Below are 26,664 nucleotides of genomic sequence, written 5' to 3' on the forward strand. Positions count from 1 at the left end.
GTCCATAAAAGTTATGAACAGAATTGGTGACAAAGAGCACCCCTGGACCAGTCCAACTTACTGCTGGTAATGTGGACCAAGCTCTGACTCCGGTCGTACAGGGAACGGATGGCCCATATCAGGGGGTCTGATATCCCATACCCCTGTATAACCCTATCACAGGAATCCCTGAGGGACATGGTCCAATGCCTTCTCCAGCTCCACAAAGCACATGTGAATTGAAACACCTGCTGAGGGTGTAGAGATTGTCCACAGTTCCACGACCAGGAGGAAAACCACATTGCTCCTCCTGGATCTGAGGTTGGACTATTCGACAAACCCTCCTCTCCAGTGCCCCCGAATAAACCTTACCAGGGAAGCTGAGGAGTGTGATCCCTCTATAGTAGTGCCCCTTCTTAGAAAGGGGGACCACCACCTGCCAGTCCAAGGGCACTGCACCCGATATCCACGCAATGTTGCAGTCATGTCAATAATGACAGACCCACAACATCCAGGGCCTTGAGGAACTCATCCACATCTGGGATCCTGCCACTGGGGAGCTTTTTAACCGCCTCAGCCCCAGAGATGGGACAGTCCACTCCTTCGTCCTCAGTCCCTGCTGCTTCACCAGAAGGCATTTTAGTAAGATTGAGGAGGTCTTAAAAACATTCCTTTCACCGATCCACAACGTCTCAAGTCGAGGTCAGCAGTGTTGATGGTGCACTGTTTCCCCCACCTGAGACGCTGGATGGTGATCCAGAACCTCTTCGAACAAGAAACTCCTCCGATGCCTGGGTTTTTTCCCTAGCGATTACTCCCCAGCAAGGACTGCCCCCACGATCCACTTCGCAACAGCCCCATGCGATTCCTTCTGTGGGTGGTAAGCATACAAAGGGTATACAGATATAACATCTTTATGTTATATTTGTAATATCAATAACACAAGGTGCGTGTGTGTGTCCTCAGGTGTCCGTCTGTCAGGAGATGCTCACAAAGTTTTGTAACGTTGTCTCCTGTAAGAAAACATCTCGTTTTCGCTGTTGTCGCTTCCTAAGCAGCAGTGGTGAGGAGCCCTACGAGTCCCGCCCCATCTGTCAGGTCCCGCCCCCTCTGGCTGAGCCCTGAGGCCCTGGCCCTAAGCGACTCCTGGAGGATTCATCAGCCTCTGCTCTAGTAGTTCCGCCCACTGCTATGTTAACTCCGCCTACAGATCTTGTAGCCACACCCACAGCTCAGCTGGCTCCGCTTACAGCTCTGGTAGCTCTCCTACCGCTATGGTACCTTCTCCCACTTTGCCACGCTCTTTCTTCCAAAGCTGTAACCACATGGGCAAGTGGATCACATGGGAGGGGGTTGAACCACATGATTGGTTCAAGGACTTTGTAACAAACCAACTGAAGGAAAATAAAAAGTGTGATCCGAGACACACCTGATTGTGTAGTTTGTAACACACACACTACATATACATTCACAGAGCATATTCTGTGTGGTCAATAAACCAAGCCGATGAGAAGAAGACCGTGTGTGTGTCTCTTTGTGTGTGTGTGTGTGTGTGTGTGTGTGTGTGTGTGTGTGTGTGTGTGTGTGTGTGTGTGTGTGCGTGTGTGTGTGTGTGTGTGTGTGTGTGTGTGTAAAGACTAACATGTTATTGTGTGTTTACATGTTTTAAACACTTTTTTTTTTATTTTTTAAAGGAGAACAGTCATCGTCTGTCTTAAAGAAAACATTTATTCATATTTACATCAAAGAAAGCAAAAGCTGAACTTTTCTCACTAAAATGTAGATATTTTTCTCCAAAATTAAATATATTTTTATTTTTACATTGATAGCAATGCTTTTTATTATTAAATCACTCTGTATTTCTTAGTTTATAGTTTCCTCTAAAAGCACTAAACCGTTAAGAGCTACTAAAGTAACTAAAGCAAAAAAAAAAAAAAATGACAAAAGCTGAAGAAATGTTGCTCATCACAGAAGACAGATTAATTCAGAGAGAAGGTGAATATGAACAATGTGATAAATGTGAGCTGTGCACTGGGAACATACAAGAGTCACAGACTACAGATGAACTACAGACAGCAGCAGCAAGAGGACAAGCAGAGGAGACGTCTCTGCAGCGCAGGAGCAAGTGGTTTCAGGCTTATTGGCTGCTGATTGGCTTGTTGTTTCTGGGGGGACACCAATGATGGTTGTTCCTGCTGATGCTGGACTGAAGTCTGTCTGTGGAAACAGACCAGCTGCAGCTGTGTGTGGGAAAGTCCTGCTGGTGGTGGTTTCCCTGACAGATACACTAGTAGTGTAGGTCTGTGAGGGCGGAGTCACGCTAACGGCTGATGGGACTCCGGACAAACTCGTTGGGATGTTGTTTGTTGTGTCTGTTGTAGTTGGAGTTTCAGTTATTGATGTTGTTGTGTCAGGTGTCTGTGTTGTTGTTGTTGCAGTGTCAGTTGTTGATGTTGTTGTCGCTGGAGTGTCAGTTGTTGTTATTTTTGTTGTTGGAGTGTCAGTTGTCAATGTTATTATTGGAGTGTCAGTTGTCGGTGTTGTTGTTGTTGCTGGAGTGTCAGTTGTCGGTGTTGTTGCAGTGTCAGTTGTCGGTGTTGTTGCTGTTGCTGGAGAGTCAGTTGTTGTTGCTGTTGCAGAGTCAGTTGTCAGTGTTGTTGTTGCTGTTGGAGTGTCGGTTGTCGTTGTTATTTTTGTTGTTGCAGTGTCAGTTGTCAGTGTTGTTGACGCAGGAGTGTCAGTTGTTGTTGTTGTTGTTTGAGTGTCAGTTGTCGATGTTATTGTCGTTGGAGTGTCAGTTGTCGGTGTTTTTGTTGTTGGAGTGTCAGTTGTTGGAGTTGTCGCTGCAATGTCGGTTCTTGTTGTTGCAGTGTCAGTTATCGGTGTTTTTGTTACAGTGTCAGGTGTTGTTGTTATTGCAGTGTCAGTTGTTGGTGTTTTTGTTGTTGGAGTGTCTGTGATTGGTGTTGTTGTCGCTGGAGTGTCAGTTGTTGTAGTTGGAGTGCCAGTTGTTGGTGTTGTTGTTGGAGTGTCAGTTATCGATGTTGTTGTTGGAGTGTCAGTTATCGGTGTTGTTGGAATGGCAGTTGTCGGCGTTGTTTTTGTTGGAGTGTCAGTTGTCAGTGTTGTTGTTGCAGGGTCAGTTGTTGATGTTGTTGTTGCTGCTGCTAGAGTGTCAGCTGCTGTTGATGCTGTTGGAGTGTCAGTTGTTGATGTTGTTGTTGTTGATGGAGTGTCAGTTGTTGATGTTGTTATCATTGAAGTGTCAGTTGTCGGTGTTGTTGTTGATGGAGTGTCAGTTGTTGATGTTGTTTTCATTGAAGTGTCAGTTGTCGATGTTATTGTTGGAGTGTCAGTTGTCTGTGTTGTTGTTGTTGCTGGAGTGTCAGTTGTCGGTGTTGTTGTTGTTGCTGTTGTTGCAGTGTCAGTTGTCGGTGTTGTTGCTGTTGCTGGAGAGTCAGTTGTTGTTGCTGTTGCAGAGTCAGTTGTCAGTGTTGTTGTTTCTGGAGTGTCAGCTGTTGGTGTTGTCATTGGAGTGTCAGTTGTTGATGTTGTTTTTGGAATGGCAGTTGTCGGTGTTGTTGTTGTTGGAGTGGCAGTTGCCGGCATTGTTGTTGTTGGAGTGTCAGTTGTCGGTGTGGTTGTTGGTGTTGCTGTTGCTGCTGGAGTGTCAGCTGTTGTTGTTGCTGTTGGAGTGTCAGTTGTTGTGGTTGTTGGAGTATCAGTTGTCCATGTTGCTGTTGATGGAGTGTCAGTTGTTGATGTTGTTGTTATCATTGAAGTATCAGTTGTCGGTGTTGTTGTTGATGGAGTGTCAGTTGTTGATGTTGTTATCATTGAAGTGTCAGTTGTCGGTGTTGTTGTTGTTGCTGGAGTGTCAGCTGTTGTTGTTGCTGTTGGATTGTCAGTTGTTGGTGTTGTTGTGGTTGTTGGAGTGTCAGTTGTTGCTGTTGTCGTTGGAGTGTCAGTTATTGCTGTTGTCGTTGGAGTGTCAGTTACTGGTGTTGCTGGAGTGTCAGCTGTTGTTGTTGCTGCTGAAATGTCAGCTGTTGTTGTTGCTGTTGGAGTGTCAGTTGTTGGTGTTGTTGTGGTTGTCGGAGTATCAGTTGTCCATGTTGTTGTTGATGGAGTGTCAGTTGTTGATGTTGTTTTTATCATTGAAGTGCCAGTTGTTGGTGTTGTTGTGGTTGTTGGAGTATCAGTTGTTGGTGTTGTTGTCGTTGTTGGAGTGTCAGATGTGGCTGTTGGAGTGTCAGTTGTCATTGTTGTTGGATTGTCAGTTGTTGGTGTTGTTGTCGCTGGAGTGTCAGTTTTCAGCGTTGTTGTTGAAGTGTCAGCTGTTGTTGTTGGAGTGTCAGTTGTCATTGTTGTTGGAGTGTCAGTTGTCGGTGTTGCTGTCACTGGAATGTCAGTTGTTGTTGTTGTTGGAGTGTCAGTTGTTGGTGTTGCTGTTGCTGCTGGAGTGTCAGCTGTTGTTGTTGCTGTTATCATTGAAGTATCAGTTGTCGGTGTTGTTGTTGATGGAGTGTCAGTTGTTGATGTTGTTATCATTGAAGTGTCAGTTGTCGGTGTTGTTGTTGTTGCTGGAGTGTCAGCTGTTGTTGTTGCTGTTGGATTGTCAGTTGTTGGTGTTGTTGTGGTTGTTGGAGTGTCAGTTGTTGCTGTTGTCGTTGGAGTGTCAGTTATTGCTGTTGTCGTTGGAGTGTCAGTTACTGGTGTTGCTGGAGTGTCAGCTGTTGTTGTTGCTGCTGAAGTGTCAGCTGTTGTTGTGGTTGTTGGAGTATCAGTTGTTGGTGTTGTTGTCGTTGTTGGAGTGTCAGATGTGGCTGTTGGAGTGTCAGTTGTCATTGTTGTTGGATTGTCAGTTGTTGGTGTTGTTGTCGCTGGAGTGTCAGTTTTCAGCGTTGTTGTTGAAGTGTCAGCTGTTGTTGTTGGAGTGTCAGTTGTCATTGTTGTTGGAGTGTCAGTTGTCGGTGTTGCTGTCACTGGAATGTCAGTTGTTGTTGTTGTTGGAGTGTCAGTTGTTGGTGTTGCTGTTGCTGCTGGAGTGTCAGCTGTTGTTGTTGCTGTTATCATTGAAGTATCAGTTGTCGGTGTTGTTGTTGATGGAGTGTCAGTTGTTGATGTTGTTATCATTGAAGTGTCAGTTGTCGGTGTTGTTGTTGTTGCTGGAGTGTCAGCTGTTGTTGTTGCTGTTGGATTGTCAGTTGTTGGTGTTGTTGTGGTTGTTGGAGTGTCAGTTGTTGCTGTTGTCGTTGGAGTGTCAGTTACTGGTGTTGCTGGAGTGTCAGCTGTTGTTGTTGCTGCTGAAGTGTCAGCTGTTGTTGTTGCTGTTGGAGTGTCAGTTGTTGGTGTTGTTGTGGTTGTCGGAGTATCAGTTGTCCATGTTGTTGTTGATGGAGTGTCAGTTGTTGATGTTGGTGTTATCATTGAAGTGCCAGTTGTCGATGTTGTTGATGGAGTGTCAGTTGTTGATGTCGTTATCATTGAAGTGCCAGTTGTTGGTGTTGTTGTGGTTGTTGGAGTATCAGTTGTTGGTGTTGTTGTCGTTGTTGGAGTGTCAGATGTGGCTGTTGGAGTGTCAGTTGTCATTGTTGTTGGAGTGTCAGTTGTCGGTGTTGTTGTCACTGGAGTGTCAGTTGTTGTTGTTGTTGGATTGTCAGTTGTTGGTGTTGTCGCTGGAGTGTCAGTTTTCAGCGTTGTTGTTGAAGTGTCAGCTGTTGTTGTTGGAGTGTCAGTTGTCATTGTTGTTGGAGTGTCAGTTGTCGGTGTTGCTGTCACTGGAATGTCAGTTGTTGTTGTTGTTGGAGTGTCAGTTGTTGGTGTTGCTGTTGCTGCTGGAGTGTCAGCTGTTGTTGTTGCTGTTGGAGTGTCAGTTGTTGGTGTTGTTGTGGTTGTTGGAATATCAGCTGTCCATGTTGTTGTTGATGGAGTGTCAGTTGTTGATGTTGTTGTTATCATTGAAGTGTCAGTTGTCGATGTTGTTGTTGATGGAGTGTCAGTTGTTGGTGTTGTTGTTGGAATATCAGTTGTCCATGTTGTTGATGGAGTGTCAGTTGTTGATGTTGTTGTTATCATTGAAGTGTCAGTTGTCAATGTTGTTGTTGTTGTTGTTGCTGGAGTGTCACCTGTTGTTATTGTTGTTGTTGTTGGAGTGTCAGTTGTTGTGGTTGTTGGAATATCAGTTGTTGGTGTTGTTGTGGTTGTTGGAGTATCAGTTGTTGGTGTTGTTGTCGTTATTGGAGTGTCAGTTGTTGCTGTTGGAGTGTCAGTTGTCATTGTTGTTGGAGTGTCAATTGTCGGTGTTGATGTCACTGGAGTGTCAGTTGTTGTTGTTGTTGGAGTGTCTGTTGTTGGAGTGTCAGTTGTTGGCGTTGTTGTTGAAGTGTCAGTTGTTGTTGTTGGAGTGTCAGTTGTCGGTTTTGTTGTCACTGGAGTGTCAGTCGTCGGTGTTGTTGTTGTTGCTGGAGTGTCAGTTGGTGTTATTGTTGTTGGAGTGTCAGTTGTTGGTGTTGTTGTCGTTGGAGTGTCAGTTGTTTCTGTTGGAGTGTCAGTTGTCATTGTTGTTGGAGTGTCAATTGTCGGTGTTGATGTCACTGTAGTGTCAGTTGTCGTTGTTGGAGTGTCAGTTGTCGGTTTTGTTGTCACTGGAGTGTCAGTTGTCGATGTTGTTATTGTTGTTGGAGTGTCAGTTGTTGCTGTTGTTGTGGTTGTTGGAGTATCAGTTGTTGCTGTTGGAGTGTCAGTTGTCATTGTTGTTGTCACTGGAGTGTCAGTTGTTGTTGGCGTGTCAGGTGTTGGTGTTGTCGCTGGAGTGTCAGTTGTCAGCGTTGTTGTTGAAGTGTCAGTTGTTGTTGTTGTTGCTGGAGTGTCAGTTGTCGATGTTGTTGGAGTTGTTGTTGCTGTTGTGGTTGTTGTTGGACTTTCCATTTTTGTAGTTGTTGGCATGTCGGTAGTTGTTCCGGTTGTTGTTCCTGTTGTTGTTGTTGTTGTTGCTGTTGCTGATGTCCATTGCGTGCAAGTTGCTGTTTTTTGACGATAACATTTAGTTTGATTTAAAATCACACAGTGAATTATTTCTATGGAGTCCCTGGAGGGACACACTGAGTTCATCCTGTGGCCACAGGGGGCGACATTTTACCAAAATAATCACGTCTTCATGTCCCTTCAGAGCCTCCGTAGATTTAGAAGTAATTTGATGTTTTGTTTTTACTCACCAACAAGAAGGAGGAAGATCACACGAGTCATCGTCACTGCTGAGAGAGAGTTTGATCCACTTTTAATCTGATTAGAATCTAATGATATTCTACCTAGGTAATCTGATTGTAATCTAAATATATTCTTGTCTGTAAACTGGATGTAATCATAATGTAATGATCATTACTATCATCAAGAATAACTGCAGATAGAAAATAATAAATGAATATTATTATTTTTCCTATTTTTAATATGATTTATGAAAACTCAAAAGAATTATTACATTAATTAATTAATTAATTAATTATTAAATAATTAATGTCAGTCCTTCACATTCTCCTGCCTGATACACAGAGAGCAGCAGTTATAATGTAATGATCAATTATAATGATCAGATTTGTCTACTCCAAATGCTTCATGTAAAAATGCCTAAATATCTGTTTTAATTTTTAAATATATATATACAGTATATATATTCATTAGTTATTAATTATTCATTAGTTATTAAGTTTTGTTAACACATTAACTATTTCAATTAATTTTTTTCTAATTTACAAACAGTGGTGGTTCTCACCATTTATTTAATTTTCAGTTATGTAAAAAAAAAAAAAATATATATATATATATATATATATATATATATATATATATATATATATATATATATATATATATATACATATTATCTATTAAAAAAAATTAACACCCTCCACTGGGAGTTATTTATTTATTTATTTTATTTAATTTAATGCACCAAATACAGCACGATCATGATAAATAAACTGTTTCAGTTACAGGATTTAAAGATGATTATATTTCAGTTTGTAATGAGAATGAATTTAAATAATGACAATAATATTAAAGCTGTAAACATCTCCATAGAAAATATGAGTAATAAATATCGATTAGGTGTTGTGTAAAGACATGCTGATATGAATGATCGATCATATATAAATCAATAATAATGGTGCAGGTACTCACAGTCTTCCTTCAGGTCCTCGTCCTCTGCTGATCAAACACACTGATACACACACACAATCAAAGCCGTGTGTGTTTTAGATGAAGGCGGTCCGTGTAAACCATGTCTGCTTTTATTGTGAAAGTATCTTTTTGTATTTTAGAATAAAAGAGTTTGGAGATGATTGGATGGTTGGATTTGACACACTGAAGCTTAGTTTGTGTTGTGTGTCCCAGTCACGCCTTGGAGATGTACTGGTGGTGGAGGACCGCAGCAGGCAGGCGTAGCGTACATAGAACCAGTCCATTTTTAATCAACAAAAAACACAATCCAAAAGTCAGAAGAAGACACAAGGAAAACAGGGAGCAGGGGACATAAAACAAAAAAACATTTACCTAGCAATAGCAATAATCTAACAATAGCATAGTCTAGCATTAGCATTAACCTAGTATTAACATTAGCCTAGCAATAATTATAGACTAAGATTAGCCTAGCATTAGCAATAGCATTAATTTAACATGAGCATTAACCTAGCATTAGCTTAGCATTAGAAATAACTCTGTAATAGCATTAGCCTAGAAATAGCGTTGGCCTAGCATTAGCATTAACTGAGTATTAACAATAACCTAGCACTAGCATTCGCCTAATACAAGCAAAAACCTCAGTTAGTCCTGAGATGAGCATTAATTTAACATTAGCATTAACCTAGCATTAACTTAGCATTAGCAGTAACTGTAATAGCATTAGCCAAGCAATAGTGTTGGCCTAGCATTAGAGTTAACAGAGCATTAACAATAACCTAGCAATAGCATTCGCCTAATATTAGTATTAACCTAGCATTAGCCCTACATTAACATTAACCTAGCATTAACATCAACCTAGCAGTAGCATAACATTAGCATTAACCTAGCATTAAAAATAACCTAGCATTAAAAATAACCTAGCATTAAAAATAATAATTGCTTTAGCCTAACAATAGCATTAATCAAGCATTAGCAATAACAGCAATAGCATTAGCCTAGCAATAACATTTACCTAGCATTAACATTAACTTAGCATTTACAATAACTTAGCACTTGCATTAACCTAACATTAGCATTAACCTGCCATTAGCAATAACGTAGCAATAGCAATAACATAGAAATATCATTAGCCTAGCAATAGCATTAGCTTAACACTAACCTAGCAATAGCAATAACCTGTCATTAGCCAAGTATTAACAATAACATAGCAATTACATTAGCCAAGCATTAACATTTACCTCGTATTAATCTAGCAATAGCATTAGCCTAGCAATAGCATTAACTAAGCATTAGCATCAGCCTACCATTAACATTCACCTAACACTGGATTAGCATTTTCCTAGCATTAGCATCATCCTAGTATTAGCCTAGCCAATGAACCCTCTGTGAAATAATGCAGAAGACATGATGAAATATGATCTGAAAGAATCTAAATAAAGTTTTAAAAAAGCTAAAGAAAGTTGAAAAGTTTGAAAAGGTTAAAAGATGAAGGTAGTAGCTGAAAGTGAACAGCTGAACATGTTAAAGGTTGGAATAGCTGAAGTTCAGGGATGGAAAGTAACAAATTACATTTACTCTCGTTTTATGAAAAAAAAAAAAAAAAAACCTGTAATCTAATTACACGTTTTTAATATACTTTCATGGATTACAGTTCCATTCTTTTTTGGTACTGATTATGTAACACTGTTACTTGTAGTCTGTTACCAAGTCTGCTGCTAGCAGGAATCGTGTGATCAGGTATCGACTCGTCAGCCTGAAAGATGTCAAATCAATGACCCGCCCACAGCAATCATTGATCTGACATTGCTTTTACCGACAGCTTGAGTCATGAAGTAAAAGCAACGTAAAAAACGCAAATGGAAAAGACAATGACAAAATGGAAAAAGAATATACTACATTTGTATATTTTTCCATTATTGATTCTCTTTATATTTTCACATCCATTTCCTAATTTTGGCACTCCTGTGATTCCATACTCCTCCAGGTAGTGTGTCCGAGGTCTCTTGGGTGCATGCGTCTCGATTTGCAGGGTTTACCCTGTCGCAGGCAGTTTGTTTTGGCAAGGCAGTCCGGTCAGACGTGCACATTCTCCCAGGCTGTTGCTCGGTTTGACTCTGACTCTGTTTTTGACTGGACTCAGTTGATCACACAACGAGTGCGCTGAGGAGGCCGGCCAGGAATGATCAGCAGACAGGCTCATGAGGAAGTGAAATGAAAGTCTAATAAACCAAACACTGTGATTTTACAAAGAAAATATAAGAGAAGTAATGAATACATTGCAATGACTGGCGACCTGCGTTAGATAAAATCCAAAGATTTGGACTTTCATCACGATGAAGTCATGATTTATGCAAGCGTTTGTCAGTGGTCATTCGTTTTTATGGCAGCCAGTCATAGATTTGGGTGGGTGGGTGTGTTTTATATCAAGTAGGTGCAGCGATCACATTTTTCTGGTCAGTTTGACACTAAACACAATTTGATGCTAAAACAATAATGAGAGATAAGAGGGGGGTTGGCAATCTGTGGCTGGGGGTCAAGATTTAGATTACAATGTTTCTGTGATGACCATACAGCCCCCAACCTCCTATGTGATGACCACCCAACCCCCAACCTCCTACGTGATGACCATACAGCCCCCGACCTCCACCATGATGACCACCTAACCCCCAACCTCCTATGTGATGACCACCCAAACCCCGACCTCCACCATGATGACCACCCAACCCCCGACCTCCACAGTGATGACCATAAAGCCCCCGACCTCCACAGTGATGACCACCCAACCCCCGACCTCCACAGTGATGACCATAAAGCCCCCGACCTCCACAGTGATGACCACCCAACCCCCGACCTCCACAGTGATGACCATAAAGCCCCCGACCTCCACAGTGATGACCACCGAACCCCCAACCTCCTATGTGATGACCACCTAACCCCCAACCTCCTATGTGATGACCACCCAAACCCCGACCTCCACCATGATGACCACCCAACCCCCGACCTCCACAGTGATGACCATAAAGCCCCCGACCTCCACAGTGATGACCACCGAACCCCCAACCTCCTACGTGATGACCATACAGCCCCCGACCTCCACCATGATGACCACCTAACCCCCGACCTCCACAGTGATGACCACCCAACCCCCAACCTCCTATGTGATGACCACCCAACCCCCGACCTCCACCATGATGACCACCCAACCCCCGACCTGCTATGTGATGACCACCTAACCCCCGACCTCCTACATGATGACCACCCAACCCCTGACCTCCACTGTGATACTGACGGTAACCACACCCTCTACAACTGTAGCACTCTCACCAACAGCAACAACGACCAGCTCATCATCGGTGACAACTACTGCAGATTTCTCCCCGTCAACACATTCAGCACCTTCAGCATTAGCATTAACATCATTAGCTAATGCTACTCAAACAAACCCAACACTATACACAATAACCACCAACACGTGTGGAAGCATCAGCAAAACCAGTAACTACCTCCTCACAGCCATGGTAGTGATCACTGCTGACAGGTAAACCAGCGTAATAGGAGACCAGACCAGACAAGCTGAAACATGTAGACAAAGATTGGACATTAACAAGAGCAGACAAGACCAGACCAGACAAGATGAAACTAAACTAAAGATAGGATATATAGGAGACGAGACAAGTATGTACACAAGACAAGATAAGACAAGTATGTACACAAGAGGAAAGAAGACAAGTAAACGAAGATATAAAAGATGAGAAATGAAGAGACTAGTAAACTGAGATAGGATATAAATAGGAGACAAGACGAGAAGAGACAAGACCAGACAAGGCAGAACACAATGGTCGTGAAGTGATTGTGGATGAACATGAACATGTGTGTTTGAATCATTAGTGTGTCCTGTTAACTTTCTAAAGGAAAGTAGGGAACCTTCCTGTCAGTGTGTACAAGTGTAACTCTGTGTGTTCACACACAAGGAGATTCACAGGTGTGTGTTTTTAAACACGTGTGTGTTGTTTGATTTTCAGTGTGTTAATGTGTTAACTTCAGTTTGTGATGAAATAGTGAGTGTATGTGTTAATGTTGTGTGTAAACAGCAGTGTGACACACTCACATGTCACCTGAGCTGGTTTGTGAATAAAATGTGTGTGTGTGTGTGTGTGTGTGTTTAATATCCAGCATCGACCAAAGTCTAAGAAAATGTTTCACATCCTAAATGTATTTAACAAAAAAAAGAATAATATGCTCTATTGCAGCAGCTTTTGTCAAAATAAAAGTACCTGTGATTTGTCAGACAAAGACAGAGCGTGCACGGAGCAGCCACTCCCGCTCAGACCAGAACAATGGAAGGATCAATTGAGATTTGAGCAGCTGCTGCTTCAGCGTCAGAGGAACGAAACCATCAGAACAAACAAATTAAAGCTCTGACAAACAGAGAGAAAACAATAACACAAACACAAGCAGAGTGTTGAGAAATAGAAGCTCCTCTCTAAGACAAAGACTTTATTTGCTTTCAATTATGTCATGTGAATTTATATTGATATTTGAATAAACTAGTACAGTGCCTGTTGGAAGTATGCATTCATGTGGGAGCATAAGGGGTATATTTGCTTGTGCAAAGTGTAAGTGCAATTTTCCTGGTTTAATTCTATGGGACATGTGCATGACTTCATCATCACTTTTATATGTTTTTGTTTGGTGTATTTTTCTGGAACGTATGTTTTTTGGAGTCATTATGTGTATTTGTGTATCTTTCTGTTATCTTTTTGTGCCTAAATACTTGCTGGTTTTTTTATTCCAATTTTTTTTGTTATGTATGTTTTTTGGAGTCATGTGTATTTTTGTATCTTTCTGTTGTGTTTTTGTGCATTTTTTGTATAACTATTGTTTTTTGTTGCCGTTTTAGTGTGATTCTGGAGTCATTTTGTGTTCTTTTTGTAGTATTTAGTTTCATGTATTTTGAGTCATTTACATGTTTTTGTTGTCGTTTGGTGTATTTTTCTGTATAAATATTGTTTAGTTTTTAGTTTTATTTTACTCATATAGTATATTTTTATTATAAATACTGTGTGTGTGTGTGTGTGTGTGTGTGTGTGTGTGTGTGTGTGTGTGTGTGTGTGTGTGTGTGTGTGTGTGTGTGTGTGTGTCAGCCATCTCCTCCGTGCGTTATCTATCACACATGCGCGCGCGCTTCTTGCACATGAACCATCGCAGGTTGTTAAGAGAGACACGGTAACTACGGTTGCCAGTTAAGTCAACTATTCATCAGCATGTATGTCTATGCTGTACAACCCCTCGACTAACAGAGAAAGTTTGTCACACCAGTGCCACCACTGGATAAGTTTGTGTAGAGCCCTGATAATAATAAATATGTTGATAGGGATATTATATTAATAGTGAAAGTAGTAATAGTAATAAAAGTAATGTTGTAATGATATTAATGGTAATAATTGCAATAACAAAATAATATAATAATGCACTAAAAACAATATTAATAATAAACAATATTAAATAATTATAAGGTAATATAATGATATTACCACCAGTAACTATAATAAAAAAATATATATTAATAATGAAAAAGAATATAATGATAATTATAAGAATAGCAATAACTTTAATACAATAGTAAAATTATACAATAACAAAATAATATAATGAAAATCCAGTAACTATAATACAATAAAAACGATAACAACATAAAATAATAAGGTAATAGCAATAATAATAATACAATGAGAATACCAGTAACTATAAGATAAAAGAATAATACAAAAAAAGAATAATAAAAGTATAGCAATAACAATAATATAATGCTGTGTGTGTGTGTGTGAGTGAGTGAGTGAGTGAGTGAGTGAGTGAGTGAGTGAGTGAGTGAGTGAGTGAGTGAGTGTGTGAGTGTGTGTGTGTGTGTGTGTGTGTGTGTGCAGTTAGTCCTGAGATGAAGCTTGGTTGGACACCTTCACAGATGTCCTTTGATGCTGATCATCCTATGAATAATTGTAACTGCGTGTGTGTGTGTGTGTGTGTGTGTGTGTGTGTGTGTGTGTGTGTGTGTGTGTGTGTGTGTGTGTGTGTGTGTGTGTGTGTGTGTGTGTAAAAAAAGAGAGACCCGAAAGTACCACAAAACATAAACGTTTTGCAACACCAAAATCGCACATCAGCCGTGTGTGTGTGTGTGTTTGTTTACATTGTAGCTGCTAGCATCTTTCTTAGCACATAGAATAATAAGAATAAGAAGAAACACTCAACGTTGCACAGAACAAACAATAATCATAGTGGACCCATCTGCTCACAAAAACGTTACATTCCTCTGTCTGAAGAAGCAGAATGTTTGTGATTAGGTCGACTAACAACCGTCAGCACAGCCACCGTCCACAGTCATGAGATGAAGGAGGAAGTGAAGTCCGTGACCGGAGATTTAAAGGAAGTTTGGAATCACGGTAATAATATTAAATAACCATGAAATATTAACTTAAATGACTTTTAGCAGTACAAAAACATTTTTAATATCGACCTTTTTTTTTTAACCCAAACAAACTGCGACACGGTGACGTCATGAACCCGGAACCGGAAGTAGCGCGCTCAAAACTGCGCTCTTACCGAGGGAGCCATAATTATAAAATTAACATTTTGATCGTTTTGCTACACCAAATTACTTCAAAATAACAGATACACACACTCGGGGTATTTGAAAGCCGTCGACTAAGTTTCAGGTCGAGCTCACACCGCGTCGGGGAGATATTTGCATCGGGGAGATATTCGCTCCACACACACGCATAGGCACAGGGTAGATGGAACCGGACCTCAAGGTTGCTCAGGCATAGCTAGAATTGATAAGACGGCTCCTCCAGACACGCACACACACCTGGGCTGCAGCTCTTTGTTCTTTTAGACAGCTGCCAACTTGTTTGTAGTTTTATTTCACTTTTACAGTTACAGTGGAGGACCTTTGTAATTGAATACCCTCGTTATAGGACAGCAACCAAATTAAACTGTATCAACTAAGTGAATCAATAAATATGGCCTGTTTAAAGGCTTTTTCAAAGAAAAAAATATCCTGTGAAATCTGTAACCTGTTGACCTGCACAACTCAAAGAATCGGAATCGTTTAGAACAGCAATCGAAATTGAGAATCGGAATCAGAATCGTTAAAATCCAAACGATGCCCAACTCTATTCCAGACCCAAACACACAGTCACTTTTTGACTATTTTGAGGAGCTGGCATGTCCACCAGATAAGTCTTTTTCTTTATTCTGAGAGAGTAGGTGGAGCTGCATTACTGTACCAAATTTCAGTTTCCTATGTGATGTTGTTCCTGAGATATTGGAAGATAAAAATGGAAGAAAAATCAAGACAGGCGAAAATCACCACATACCCCCCTCCCCTCACTAAATTGTCCACATCTCAAAAATTATTCATCTGATCAAACTCAAAATTTACAGTGTGACTATTGAATTATTATGGAACAATTGGTAAACATTTCAGAATTTGTCATTTTTTAAATGACATTTCTTTCTTTGGGAAACAAACAGTTTTTCACCCATTTCTTTTATTTGGGTCTGAAGTCCCAGAATGGGACGTAGGAACCTAATGTAATTATTATTATTCCACACCATTTAACCCCCTCAGCATGCCCAAAGTCTCACCAAAATGTAAACGCACTTCAGGCCTGCTGAACAATTAGATAATTTGGTGCAATGAAAAAAATCGGTAAAAAAATGCGCGCACAGCTTCCATTATTGGCGCATAAAATGCACTGGCAGGTTTGACCGATTCAAACAAAATTAGCCACATATATTTATGAGCAACAAGTTACATTATGACCACGCCCAAAACCAAACAGCAAGTCAACCATATCGGGTCAATTGTCAAAAATAGCATTTCGCCCTGGAAACACATTTGTGCAAACTTGTCTGAGGGGTGTCAGCCAATTTGCTTCAAACTCGGCCAGAACATATGTAAGCACACCAATGTTTAGGCAAAATTAATATATCATATACTCTTGTACATATAAATGCTTAACATATCCAATACCCATGCTGAATCATTTATTACAGTGGTGCCCAACCCTGGTCCTCAAGGGCCCCTATCCAGCATGTTTTAGATGTTTCCCTCTTCCAACACACCTGATTGAAATGACCAGGATCGTGATCAGGCTTCTGCAGAGCTTGATGATGAGTTAATCATTTGAATCAGGTGTGTTAACCCTAACCCTAACCCCAACCCTTGAGGACCAGGGTAGGGCACCCCAGATTTATTATAATATTGTACATGGAGTGAGTTCTTCTGTATTCTCAGGATGCTGTAGCTTAGAGGTCGCCTTGTACCCACAGATAATGATAAGCACTCAGAATTCCAAGGTTACACACAGTCAGCTCAGTTAAGATAGAAGGCGCATGCACATGCACGCAATAATATAACAAATATTTTGAACACGGAACGAGAGAACACGGAAGGAACTAACACTTCTAAAGGATTAAATGGATCTGGGGTGGGGAGGGAACCGCTTTATTCCTGCAATGGGAACAATTCCTCGGAAACAACACCATCCTGGACTTGCTGAAGCATTTTGGCTTTATTCTGATGAGAACTCTGTTTTTCTTTCTTTCTCTCAAGCAAGAGATTATTTGACTTCCAATAATAATAATAATAATAATGCATCAGTTTTATATAGCGCTTTATCATAGACACTCAAAGTCGCTTTACAGAATTAAGGCATTATTCTTTCACTCCACACTTAGTGGTGGTAAGCTACTATTGAGATGAAACAACTTGTCTCTAAACATTTTGTCAATAAATTATATATATATATATATATATATATATATATATATATATATATATATATATATATATATATATATATATATATATATATATATATATATATATATATATATATATATATGTCTGTCTGATCAGATTCACGGTTGTCGTGCTGGTGACGTGCTGACGTGGTGACGTATCGATCATTTCCTGTTTACACTCTACCGCTGCTTGCAGCGCTCTACTACTGTGTTCTGCTAACTCTAATCAAACTTGTTGTCATTGATATTTTAGCCTTGAAAACACTTGTTTTAATTTTTTACCGTAGAGTTAAACGTACGAAGGTTAAGTAAAAAGCAATCTCGCCTCTTATAGGCAGTGTAATCTCCTTTAAACTTCCTTTTGTCCTTAGCTTAGCTTAGCTTAAATTTAGCACCTATGGCTTCTCTCTCCGCCCCTCCGCTCTCCTGCCCGGTGTGTCAGATGTTTAGTGACTCCTCGTCCTCCTTTAGGGACAATGGTAGTTGCATAAAGTGTAGCGTACTGTTAGATATGGAGGCGAGGATCAACGATCTGGAGAAGCGGTTCCGCACCCCTGATACCAAAACCGAAGCTAGCAAGCAGGACCTAGCTCTTGCTTAGCCTCCCCCCCTACCAGCAATGACTGGGTTACTGTCCGTGGTAAGCATAGTCGAAGGTCAAAAAGCCGCTCGGGACACCACCATGTTCACGTCTCAAACAGGTTCTTCCCCCTCCGTGAGGACAACACACTCACCGGGGAACAAACTCTGATAATTGGCGACTCCATAGTGAGAAACGTGAAGCTAGCGAAGTCAGCGGGCATTGTGAGGTGCATCCCAGGGGCCAGAGCGGGCGACATAGAATCAAATCTAAAGTTGCTGTCAAAGAGTAACCGTAAGTTTGATAGGATAGTCCTCCATGTCGGCACTAATGACTCCCGACGTCGTCAGTCGGAAGCAACCAAAGTGAACATTGAATCAGTTTGTGCTTATGCTAAAACAATGTCGGACTCCGTAATTTTCTCTGGTCCCTTACCAAATCTGTCCAGTGATGACATGTATAGCCGCATGTCATCATTTAACCGCTGGCTATCGAGGTGGTGTCCAGAAAACGAGGTGGGCTTCATTGATAATTGGAGATCCTTCTGGGGAAAACCGAACCTGATAGGAAGAGATGGAATCCACCCTACTTTGGAGGGAGCATCTCTACTATCAGAAAACATGGCACAGTCACTGTTATGACATCTCATGAATGAGACCATGTTACAGAGGCGGAGTCCTCCACGCCCCTCTGCGCTTGCCTTAGGACAGTTTCCCTCCCATTGCTATTATGATAGCTGTGTTCATCGCCATGGCAACTGTTGTGATGGTGGTGAATATTATTTTATGGAGACGGTGTCTGTCCCCCGACCCATATTTCACAATGATTTTAACATAAAATCAAATAAAAGAGCTATCAATTATAAAAATCTGAAAAAAATTTAAATCTCAAATCTAGAAACACCAAAACATAAAACCATTAGATGTGCTCTATTAAATATTAGATCACTGAGATCCAAATCTCTACTAGTAAATGACCTTATCTCAGAAAATAACTTTGATTTATTCTGTTTAACTGAAACATGGCTGTATCAAGATGAATATGTTAGTTTAAATGAAGCCACTCCTCCCAGTCATTTAAATACTCATATGCCACGAGACATAGGCCGTGGAGGTGGTGTAGCAGCTATTTATCATTCCTCTCTCCTAATCTATCCTAAACCAAAGGCCAGTTACACTTCCTTTGAAAGCCTGGTTCTAAATTTATCTCATACCAAATCAAAAACCTGCCAGCCAGTCTTATTTGTGATAATTTACCGTCCTCCAGGCCCTTATTCTGAATTTCTATCAGAATTCTCTGAGTTTATATCAAACTTAGTCCTCAGTTCTGATAAAATACTGATAGTAGGAGATTTTAATATCCATGTGGACAAAGATAGTGATAGCCTGAGCTCAGCCTTTATGTCCCTAATAGACTCAGTTGGCTTTTTTCAAACTATTAATGAAGCTACTCATCGTTTAAATCATACTCTTGATCTTGTTCTCACATATGGCCTTGATATTAATGAACTAAAAGTCTACCCTGAAAATCCTCTGCTATCAGATCACTTTTTAATATCTTTTAACATTATCCTAGAGGATCTCGCACTGTGCAATAAAATAGTTATGAGTAGAAATCTGTCCAATAGTGCTGTGGCTAAATTTAAAGAGGCCATTCCTGCTGCCTTAAACTCAGTGCACCATCCAATAAATAACTATGATTTTAATTATAACCCCTCTCAACTGGATCTGCTTGTCGATAGCTCTGCTAGTCTACTAAAATCCACCTTGGACTCAATTGCCCCATTGAGGGAAAAAACTATTAAACGTCAGAGGAAAGCTCCGTGGTTTAGCTCTGAAACTCACACACTCAAACAAACAACCCGTAAATTAGAGAGAATGTGGCGCTCCAATAAAACAGAGGAGTCACGAATACTCTGGCAAGAAAGCCATAGTAAATACATGACAGCTTTACGACATAGTCGATCTACATACTACTCCTCACTAATTGAAGAAAATAAAAATAATCCGAGGTACCTTTTCAGCACTGTAGCCAGGCTAACACAAAGTCAGAGCTCTATTGAGCCCATGATTCCTCTAGCCCTCAGCTGTGAGGACTTTATGACATTTTTTAACGATAAAATTCATAAGATTAGAGATAAAATTAGCCACTCCCTGCCTTCACCTGGGCCTGCTGTACCATTAAATGTAAATAGGCCTAACCTAAACTGTTTCACACATATAGGACTTCAGGAACTTAACTCTATTATTTCATCCTCCAAACCATCGACCTGCCTTTCAGATCCGATCCCAACTAAGCTGTTTAAAGAAGTTGTTCCCCTGGTCTGCCCATCTTTGTTGGAGACAATAAATATATCCCTATCAATAGGCTATGTGCCACAGTCCTTTAAAGTAGCTGTAATCAAACCCCTTCTCAAAAAACCTACTCTTGATTCCAGCACTTTTGCAAACTACAGGCCTATATCTAATCTTCCTTTTATTTCAAAGATTCTTGAGAAAGTTGTGGCGGCTCAGCTCTGTGAATTTCTTCAAAATAACAGCCTGTTCGAGGACTTCCAGTCAGGTTTTAGAGCTCAACACAGCACAGAGACTGCTTTAGTTAAAGTAACTAATGATCTACTCTGGGCTTCAGATGAAGGACGACTCTCAGTGCTGGTTTTATTAGATCTTAGTGCAGCTTTTGACACTATAGATCACTATATTCTACTAGAGAGATTAGAGGAATTACTTGGAATCACAGGGACTGCCCTAAACTGGTTTAAGTCCTACTTATCTGATAGGTACCAGTTTGTACACGTGAATAATAGGTCTTCTGTGTACACTAAAGTAAGCTACGGGGTTCCTCAGGGCTCTGTGCTAGGTCCAATCCTCTTCTGTATCTATATGATCCCCCTTGGTAATGTTATGAGAAAATACTCTGTTAACTTTCACTGCTATGCTGATGATACTCAACTGTATGTATCAATGAAGCCAGGTGAGACACATCAGCTATCTAAACTTGAGGCCTGTCTAAAGGACATTAGGGCCTGGATGGACCAAAATTTTCTTCTTCTCAACTCAGACAAGACTGAGGTCATTGTACTGGGCCCACGACACCTTAGAGAAACCTATGCTAGCCTAACTGCCCTAGATGGCATTACTCTGGCACGAAGCACAACTGTTAGAAACCTTGGGGTTCTATTTGATCAGGATTCATCCTTCAACTCTCATAAAACAAACTTCAAGAACTGCCTTCTTTCATCTCCGTAACATTGCTAAAATCAGATCTATCCTGTCTCAGGGCGACGCCGAAAAACTAGTCCATGCTTTTGTTACCTCTCGACTGGATTATTGTAATTCTCTTTTAGCTGGCTGCCTGAGCAAGTCGCTTAAGACACTTCAGCTGGTTCAAAATGCTGCAGCACGTGTACTGACTAAAACTAGGAGAAGAGATCACATTACTCCTGTATTAGCCTCTCTGCATTGGCTTCCCATAAAATATAGAATAGAATTCAAGATTCTTCTTCTCACTTATAAAGCCCTAAATGGACAGGCACCAGCCTATCTCAAGGAGCTTGTAGTGCCATACAATCCCCCCAGAACACTACGCTCTCAAAATGCTGGACTACTCGTTGTTCCATTTGTCTCTAAAAGTAGTATAGGAGGAAGAGCTTTCAGTTATCAGGCCCCACTTCTCTGGAACCATCTACCAACCACGGTTCGGGGGGCAGACACCCTCTCTACCTTTAAGGTTAGGCTCAAAACATTCCTCTTTGGTAAAGCTTTTAGTTAGGAACCAGCTCATAGCTCATAATTAAGATGCAATAGGCATAGACTGCCGGGGGGGGGGTCTGGCATGCTCGGTTGGAGAGAGGTTGGAGAGGGCGTTAAGAGAGAGGTCATTTAGGCTAGAGAGGGACCGGAGAGGGTCCCATTCCTCTCTCAAACACTCCCTCTATGTCTGCTTCTTCCCTTGTGTGTTTGCTCCTGTACTCCTTCTGGCTTTTGTCTTGCAGGTCCGTGGGATCCTCAGTGTGGAGTTACAGAGTCTCAGCGGCTCTGTCTCCACCCTTTCCTCTGCACACACCCAACACAGCATAACGTGGATGGCTGTTCATCATAGGAATGGGATCCACACAAGGTTCCTGCTGCTTAACAGAAGGTTTTCCTTGCCGCCATGATGAATTCATGTTGGGTGTGGGATACATATGTATGTGTATATACGTATATATGCATATGTGTGTATCCATGAAATGAAGAGTCCGTCCTTAAGACTGCTCTACTGTAAAGTGTCTTGAGATACCATTGGTTATGATTTGGTGCTATACAAATAAAGATTGATTGATTGATTGATTGATATATATATATTTATAAATGTCATGTTCTTTTTATTCACCAACATTGCAGAACAAAACAAACTTAGTTTTTTATCAAAGCTATGGACAAAATTGTCGTAACACCACAAATTCAAAATCCCCATAACTAGGGATGTAACGATTAATCGTAAGGCAGTTAAAAATCGATTCATAGGTATCAAGGTTCACATCGACGCTGTGAAAAATGAATCGCAGTACTTTTTTTTAACCAGCAGAGGGCGAGTGTTGGCGGGGGGCGAAATCTGCTAATACTTTCTTTCTGGCCGCCTTCTACTCTTAAACATATTCATAAATGATTCATTACCCCTTTAGCACCGAAAGAATTTCTGTAATATTACACGAATATCTCTGTAAAAGTCACGTTTTTCTATTAGCTCTGTCTGCTAGCATAGCATCTCTTCTTCATTGCAAGATATCTGCATGCCAACCGACCACTGGGCTACCAGCGCCCTCTGCTGGTTCAAACAAATATTTGACCTAAATACAGTAAAATGACTGTTTTTAGTCCAATTGTTAAGGCACAAAATAGATTTTCAGTTGCACTTTTAAAAGAAAAAGAACTATTATGCAGTTTTGTATTGTTTACTATCGAACCAGAATTTAAAAAATAAGCTTCTTCTTCATTTGTATTATTCCTTTATTTATTTCATTCAAGATTTACTTTTAGTTAAATTGCATTGTTTTGAATAGTTTATCAAGGGATTCTTTTGACAATGAAAAATTGTACAGTATTTTCCCAAAAAAAATAAAGGAATATTTTTCAGTCATTTATATACAGTCCCATTTTGTAAAATAAATTGTGAGAGAATCGTATCGTGAACCCAGTATCGTGAATCGAATCGTATCGGGAGTTGAGTGAATCGTTACATCCCTACCCATAACTGACACACAAAGTTCAATCAGCCTCAAATTTGCCCAAATCTATTCACGACTGCCTTGATCACTCAGCTGCTGCTGTGTGATTAATTAAAACTCTGACAGACACAGACTTCTGTCCACGTTGGTCACAGTGATTCAACTATTTTCATACTATGTCCAACGTACAGTCACAGTTTGATCCACTACAGAGTGAAACAAGCTGTCATATGCAGATGAGGATGGAACACAAACTGTTCCCACACATATTTTAATGAGGCTCAGCTCAGGTCACTTTAAACTATTTATATTTAAAACTATGTATTATGGAAGTTAATAGTTCTGTTTCACTGTAAACATCCCTCTGTATTAAAGCAGGACGCTCTGTGGACGCGTTATTACATCATATCTACATCATCTAACTCTGTCACGCTTTACAGTGATGATGATGATGGAGAGAGATTTTAACTGTGACTCAGTCATATTGCAATAATATGATCAAATCAACCTGTTACATTGTTTATCAATGAAGGCGTTTCAAATTAAAAGTGAACTTTATCATTTTCACAGATTTCAAAGACATGTACAAGCTTTGGTAAAACTCCAGGTTCCGTGATTTCTAGACAGCCCAAAAAAATGACATCACCGCCTCCTTTCCTTCAGCCCGCCTTTATTCAATCGTACGCGTTTTTGGTCTACCTTACATGTGGTGGGCGTGTCAGGAACCTGGATCGGAGAGAAGCGCGTAACCGCAGGCGCGCAAAAAAGCGCTGAAGTCCAGACGGGAGAATAGAACCCTAAATGCTGTCAAATTGACACCAAATATAATAGGAAGGTTAAATAAGGTTTGCTTTTAGCAATTTGAAAAATAAAATAGTGAAACCAGAAGTGTTTATGGTGCAGATGAGGCTCCGCCTCCATTTGTCTTTGATCTAAGTTTGTGTCCCAATACTTTTGCCAAGCTTCAAGATGCTGAAAAAAGAAAAAAGACAAAAAAAAAAAAAAAAACACAACACATTCAAGGGTTTGCAACTTTTATTCCTTTTGAAAGTTTTTACTGAACAACTTTAAATTCCATATATTTTCTTTACATTTGTTTTTCGTAATATTGTTTTATTTTCTTTAATGTTTGTGTGTCGTGTTCCGTTGAAGTCGTCACTCATTCATTCCGTCGGTAAAGTCCAGTCACAGTATCAGGATTTAAAAGAACAGATAGACAATAAATACACGTTATAGAAATGAGTGTAAACATGTTAGTGTGGCGTCCACCAGTCAAATATCTGAATATTATCATTATTATTAGCCGCCACATCTGGTCCTGATCATGCAGCTGGACTAAGAACAAAATTTAACCACAAAGATTGAAAAATACAGCCCTGATGTGAAAAAACAAACAAACACGAAAGGCTTTTCCTTTATTGACGCTTCCACTTCTCAGAAGTGATTTGATTTGCATCTGAATCCCTGTCCATGTATCACAATATACAGTTTTTATTTATTTCTATTGTCATATTAACCACATGGTCGTTTACCCACTGAGAGCTGAAGGAGGATGAATTTTCCACCTCTTGGATTATTCCTATTTATTGTCGTCTTCTGGGTTTGTTTGTTTTTTTAGTAGAAAAACAAACATTTGCATTGATTGTGTTGAAAAATAAAGGAGGAAAAATATGTGATACATACTAAGGTCTAGTCGTGCACTAAACACATTTACTAGTAGAACAGAAATATTGTTTACTAATACTACTAGTACCAGGTTTGGGTTCAATTATAATTGTCATCACAATTGATAATTAATTACAATGATGGCATAATTCTAATTAAAAAACAAAAAAACTGTTGTAATCGTAATTGAGTTTAGATAATTGACTTTGTAACTGCCATGAAAAGTGTAAAAAAATTGTCAATTATAATTTAACACAAAACTATGGAACCATGTTACAGCTCTATGTACAGTTCCACACATGAGGTTAACAATTATTAAAATATGTTAAATATATATATATATATATATAGAGGTATACTGACACAAAAAAGGCTCAGACACCCACACCATAATTATTAAAACCTATATTTTCATTGATTAGGAGGCCTAAGAAGGTAACCAATCGATAGGAAACTAATTATTGTTTTTAGTGTATTTTACAACTGATTTAGAACCTGTTAGCATTAGAGATGCTAACAGAAAGCTAACAAAATAGAAAAGTTAACTTTTATTAGCTTACTTATTTCAGGCTCTGAAATTGTAATTGAACTTTAGTAATTGAGAACTTAATTGTGATTGACTTTCTGATGATAAAAAAAAAAAAAATGTAATTTAATTGCAGTTGGAAAAAATGCTGGTAACTGTATTTGAACATGGGTAATAAAAAATGTAATTGAGCCCAGCCCTGATAGATTCACTAGAAGAGGGATTAGAACCACATCCAGCTCCCTGATTGGTTGTAGTAATATTTTTGAAAGCCAATTGAAAGAATTAATTAGCTTTTCCCCGCCCTCTTAATTAGCTTATAAGGCTAACTACTAGCACTAGTGACTCGTGCACTAGTAAACCTAAACTCACTAAATGAACTCCAGACGTGATACTAGTGGAGTTTAACTACGGTTGATATCAGGTTTGGGGTCAATTACAATTGTAATAGTGTAATTGATAATTACAATTATGACATAATTGTAATAGAAAAAAAATATTGCTGTTGTAATCAATTTAGTTGTAATTAAGTTCAGATAAATGACTGATTGTAATTGGCAGGGAAATTATTTAAAAACTGTCATTTACAATTTGAATAAAGACAAACCTGTGGAACCATGTTACAGTTCTATGGCAGATATTATGTAGTTTATTAACATTAAAATATGTTTTATATTAACTCTTCCCACTACCTGTCACTATTTCAAAGATAATTTTACCATCTAAAAAATAATGAAAAATTAAATCTAGGGGTATACTGACAGAAAAAATGCTCAGAACAAGAATATTAATACCAATATTGTCATTGATTAGGAAGCCTAACAAAGTAACCAACAGATAAGAAACTTATTAGATACTAAATCATAATTTTATGTGTATTTTACAACTAATGCTAACACAAAGCTAACACAAGAAGAAGGTTAAGTTTTATGCGGTTATTTTTTAAAGGCTCAGTGAATGTATTTAATTGCAATTGAACTTTTGTAATTCAGAACGTAATTATAATTGACTTTCAGGGGGAAGTTTAGTTGTATTAGGAAATAATACTCGGCACTGTAATTGTAATTGAACATGTATAATTGAAGATGTAATTGTAATTGACCCCAACTCTGGCTGATATCACATTGATGCTGGTTGTGTAACATTTGCACTAGATTGTGTAAATTTCACCAAAAACCAGAGTTAACGACTGAACAACCCTCATTGTTGTTTAAATTAGATTTTTAAAATGTTTTTTTTTTCACTTTGAAAAAAAAGGTAAAAAAAAGGGGAGAAAAAAGAAAGAAAAAAATAATATTTTTATAATGCAACATTCACAACTTGGACTTTCAGAGTAAAAGCCAATAGAAGACTGTAAACGACAGGAAACACGTCAGGTTTTTCCTCCTCTTTCAGACCACTGGACTTCCCGTGGGTTCCCACGCTAAAGAACGCCAAGTTTTTTAAGAAACGCCGACAACTGACGCAACTTTAAAGATCAAGAAAAAACAGAGCAGCAAAGTTTTTCGTTTTTTTTTTGTTGCACAAAACGTGTGCACATTCAAGTAAAAAAAGAGGTCAAGAAATGAATTGTCCAAGTCAAAGACAGATATGTGAGTCTTTGTTGGTCGGGTTGGCACTTTAGTGAACAGGAGTGCAGTCTTTACTTCACAAATATATAAATATCTTTTGCTTCCTGTTTAATGCACTGACATGTGTTTACATTGAAATTGTGGCATCCAA

General features: G+C 39.5%; 1 protein-coding gene and 2 pseudogenes across 1 annotated transcript; 1 reads left to right on the top strand and 2 right to left on the bottom strand.

The window, feature by feature from the left end:
* Positions 1 to 1,225: 1,225 nt before the first annotated feature.
* Positions 1,226 to 5,134, bottom strand: LOC114471895 (mucin-2 pseudogene; annotated as a pseudogene).
* Positions 5,135 to 5,144: 10 nt separating this feature from the next.
* Positions 5,145 to 6,991, bottom strand: LOC114471896 (putative uncharacterized protein DDB_G0271606; the record flags this gene model as incomplete). Its single annotated transcript, XM_028460885.1, has 3 exons — positions 6,903 to 6,991; positions 6,660 to 6,714; positions 5,145 to 5,234 (listed from the first exon to the last, which is right to left on the bottom strand). Coding segments are annotated over exons 1-3 (234 nt in total), but the record flags the coding sequence as incomplete, so codon positions are not given.
* Positions 6,992 to 19,779: 12,788 nt separating this feature from the next.
* Positions 19,780 to 21,289, top strand: LOC114471898 (uncharacterized; annotated as a pseudogene).
* Positions 21,290 to 26,664: the final 5,375 nt, after the last annotated feature.

This window comes from Gouania willdenowi, chromosome 11 (genome assembly GCF_900634775.1).
Source record: "Gouania willdenowi chromosome 11, fGouWil2.1, whole genome shotgun sequence".
Taxonomy (NCBI): Eukaryota; Metazoa; Chordata; class Actinopteri; order Blenniiformes; family Gobiesocidae; genus Gouania; species Gouania willdenowi.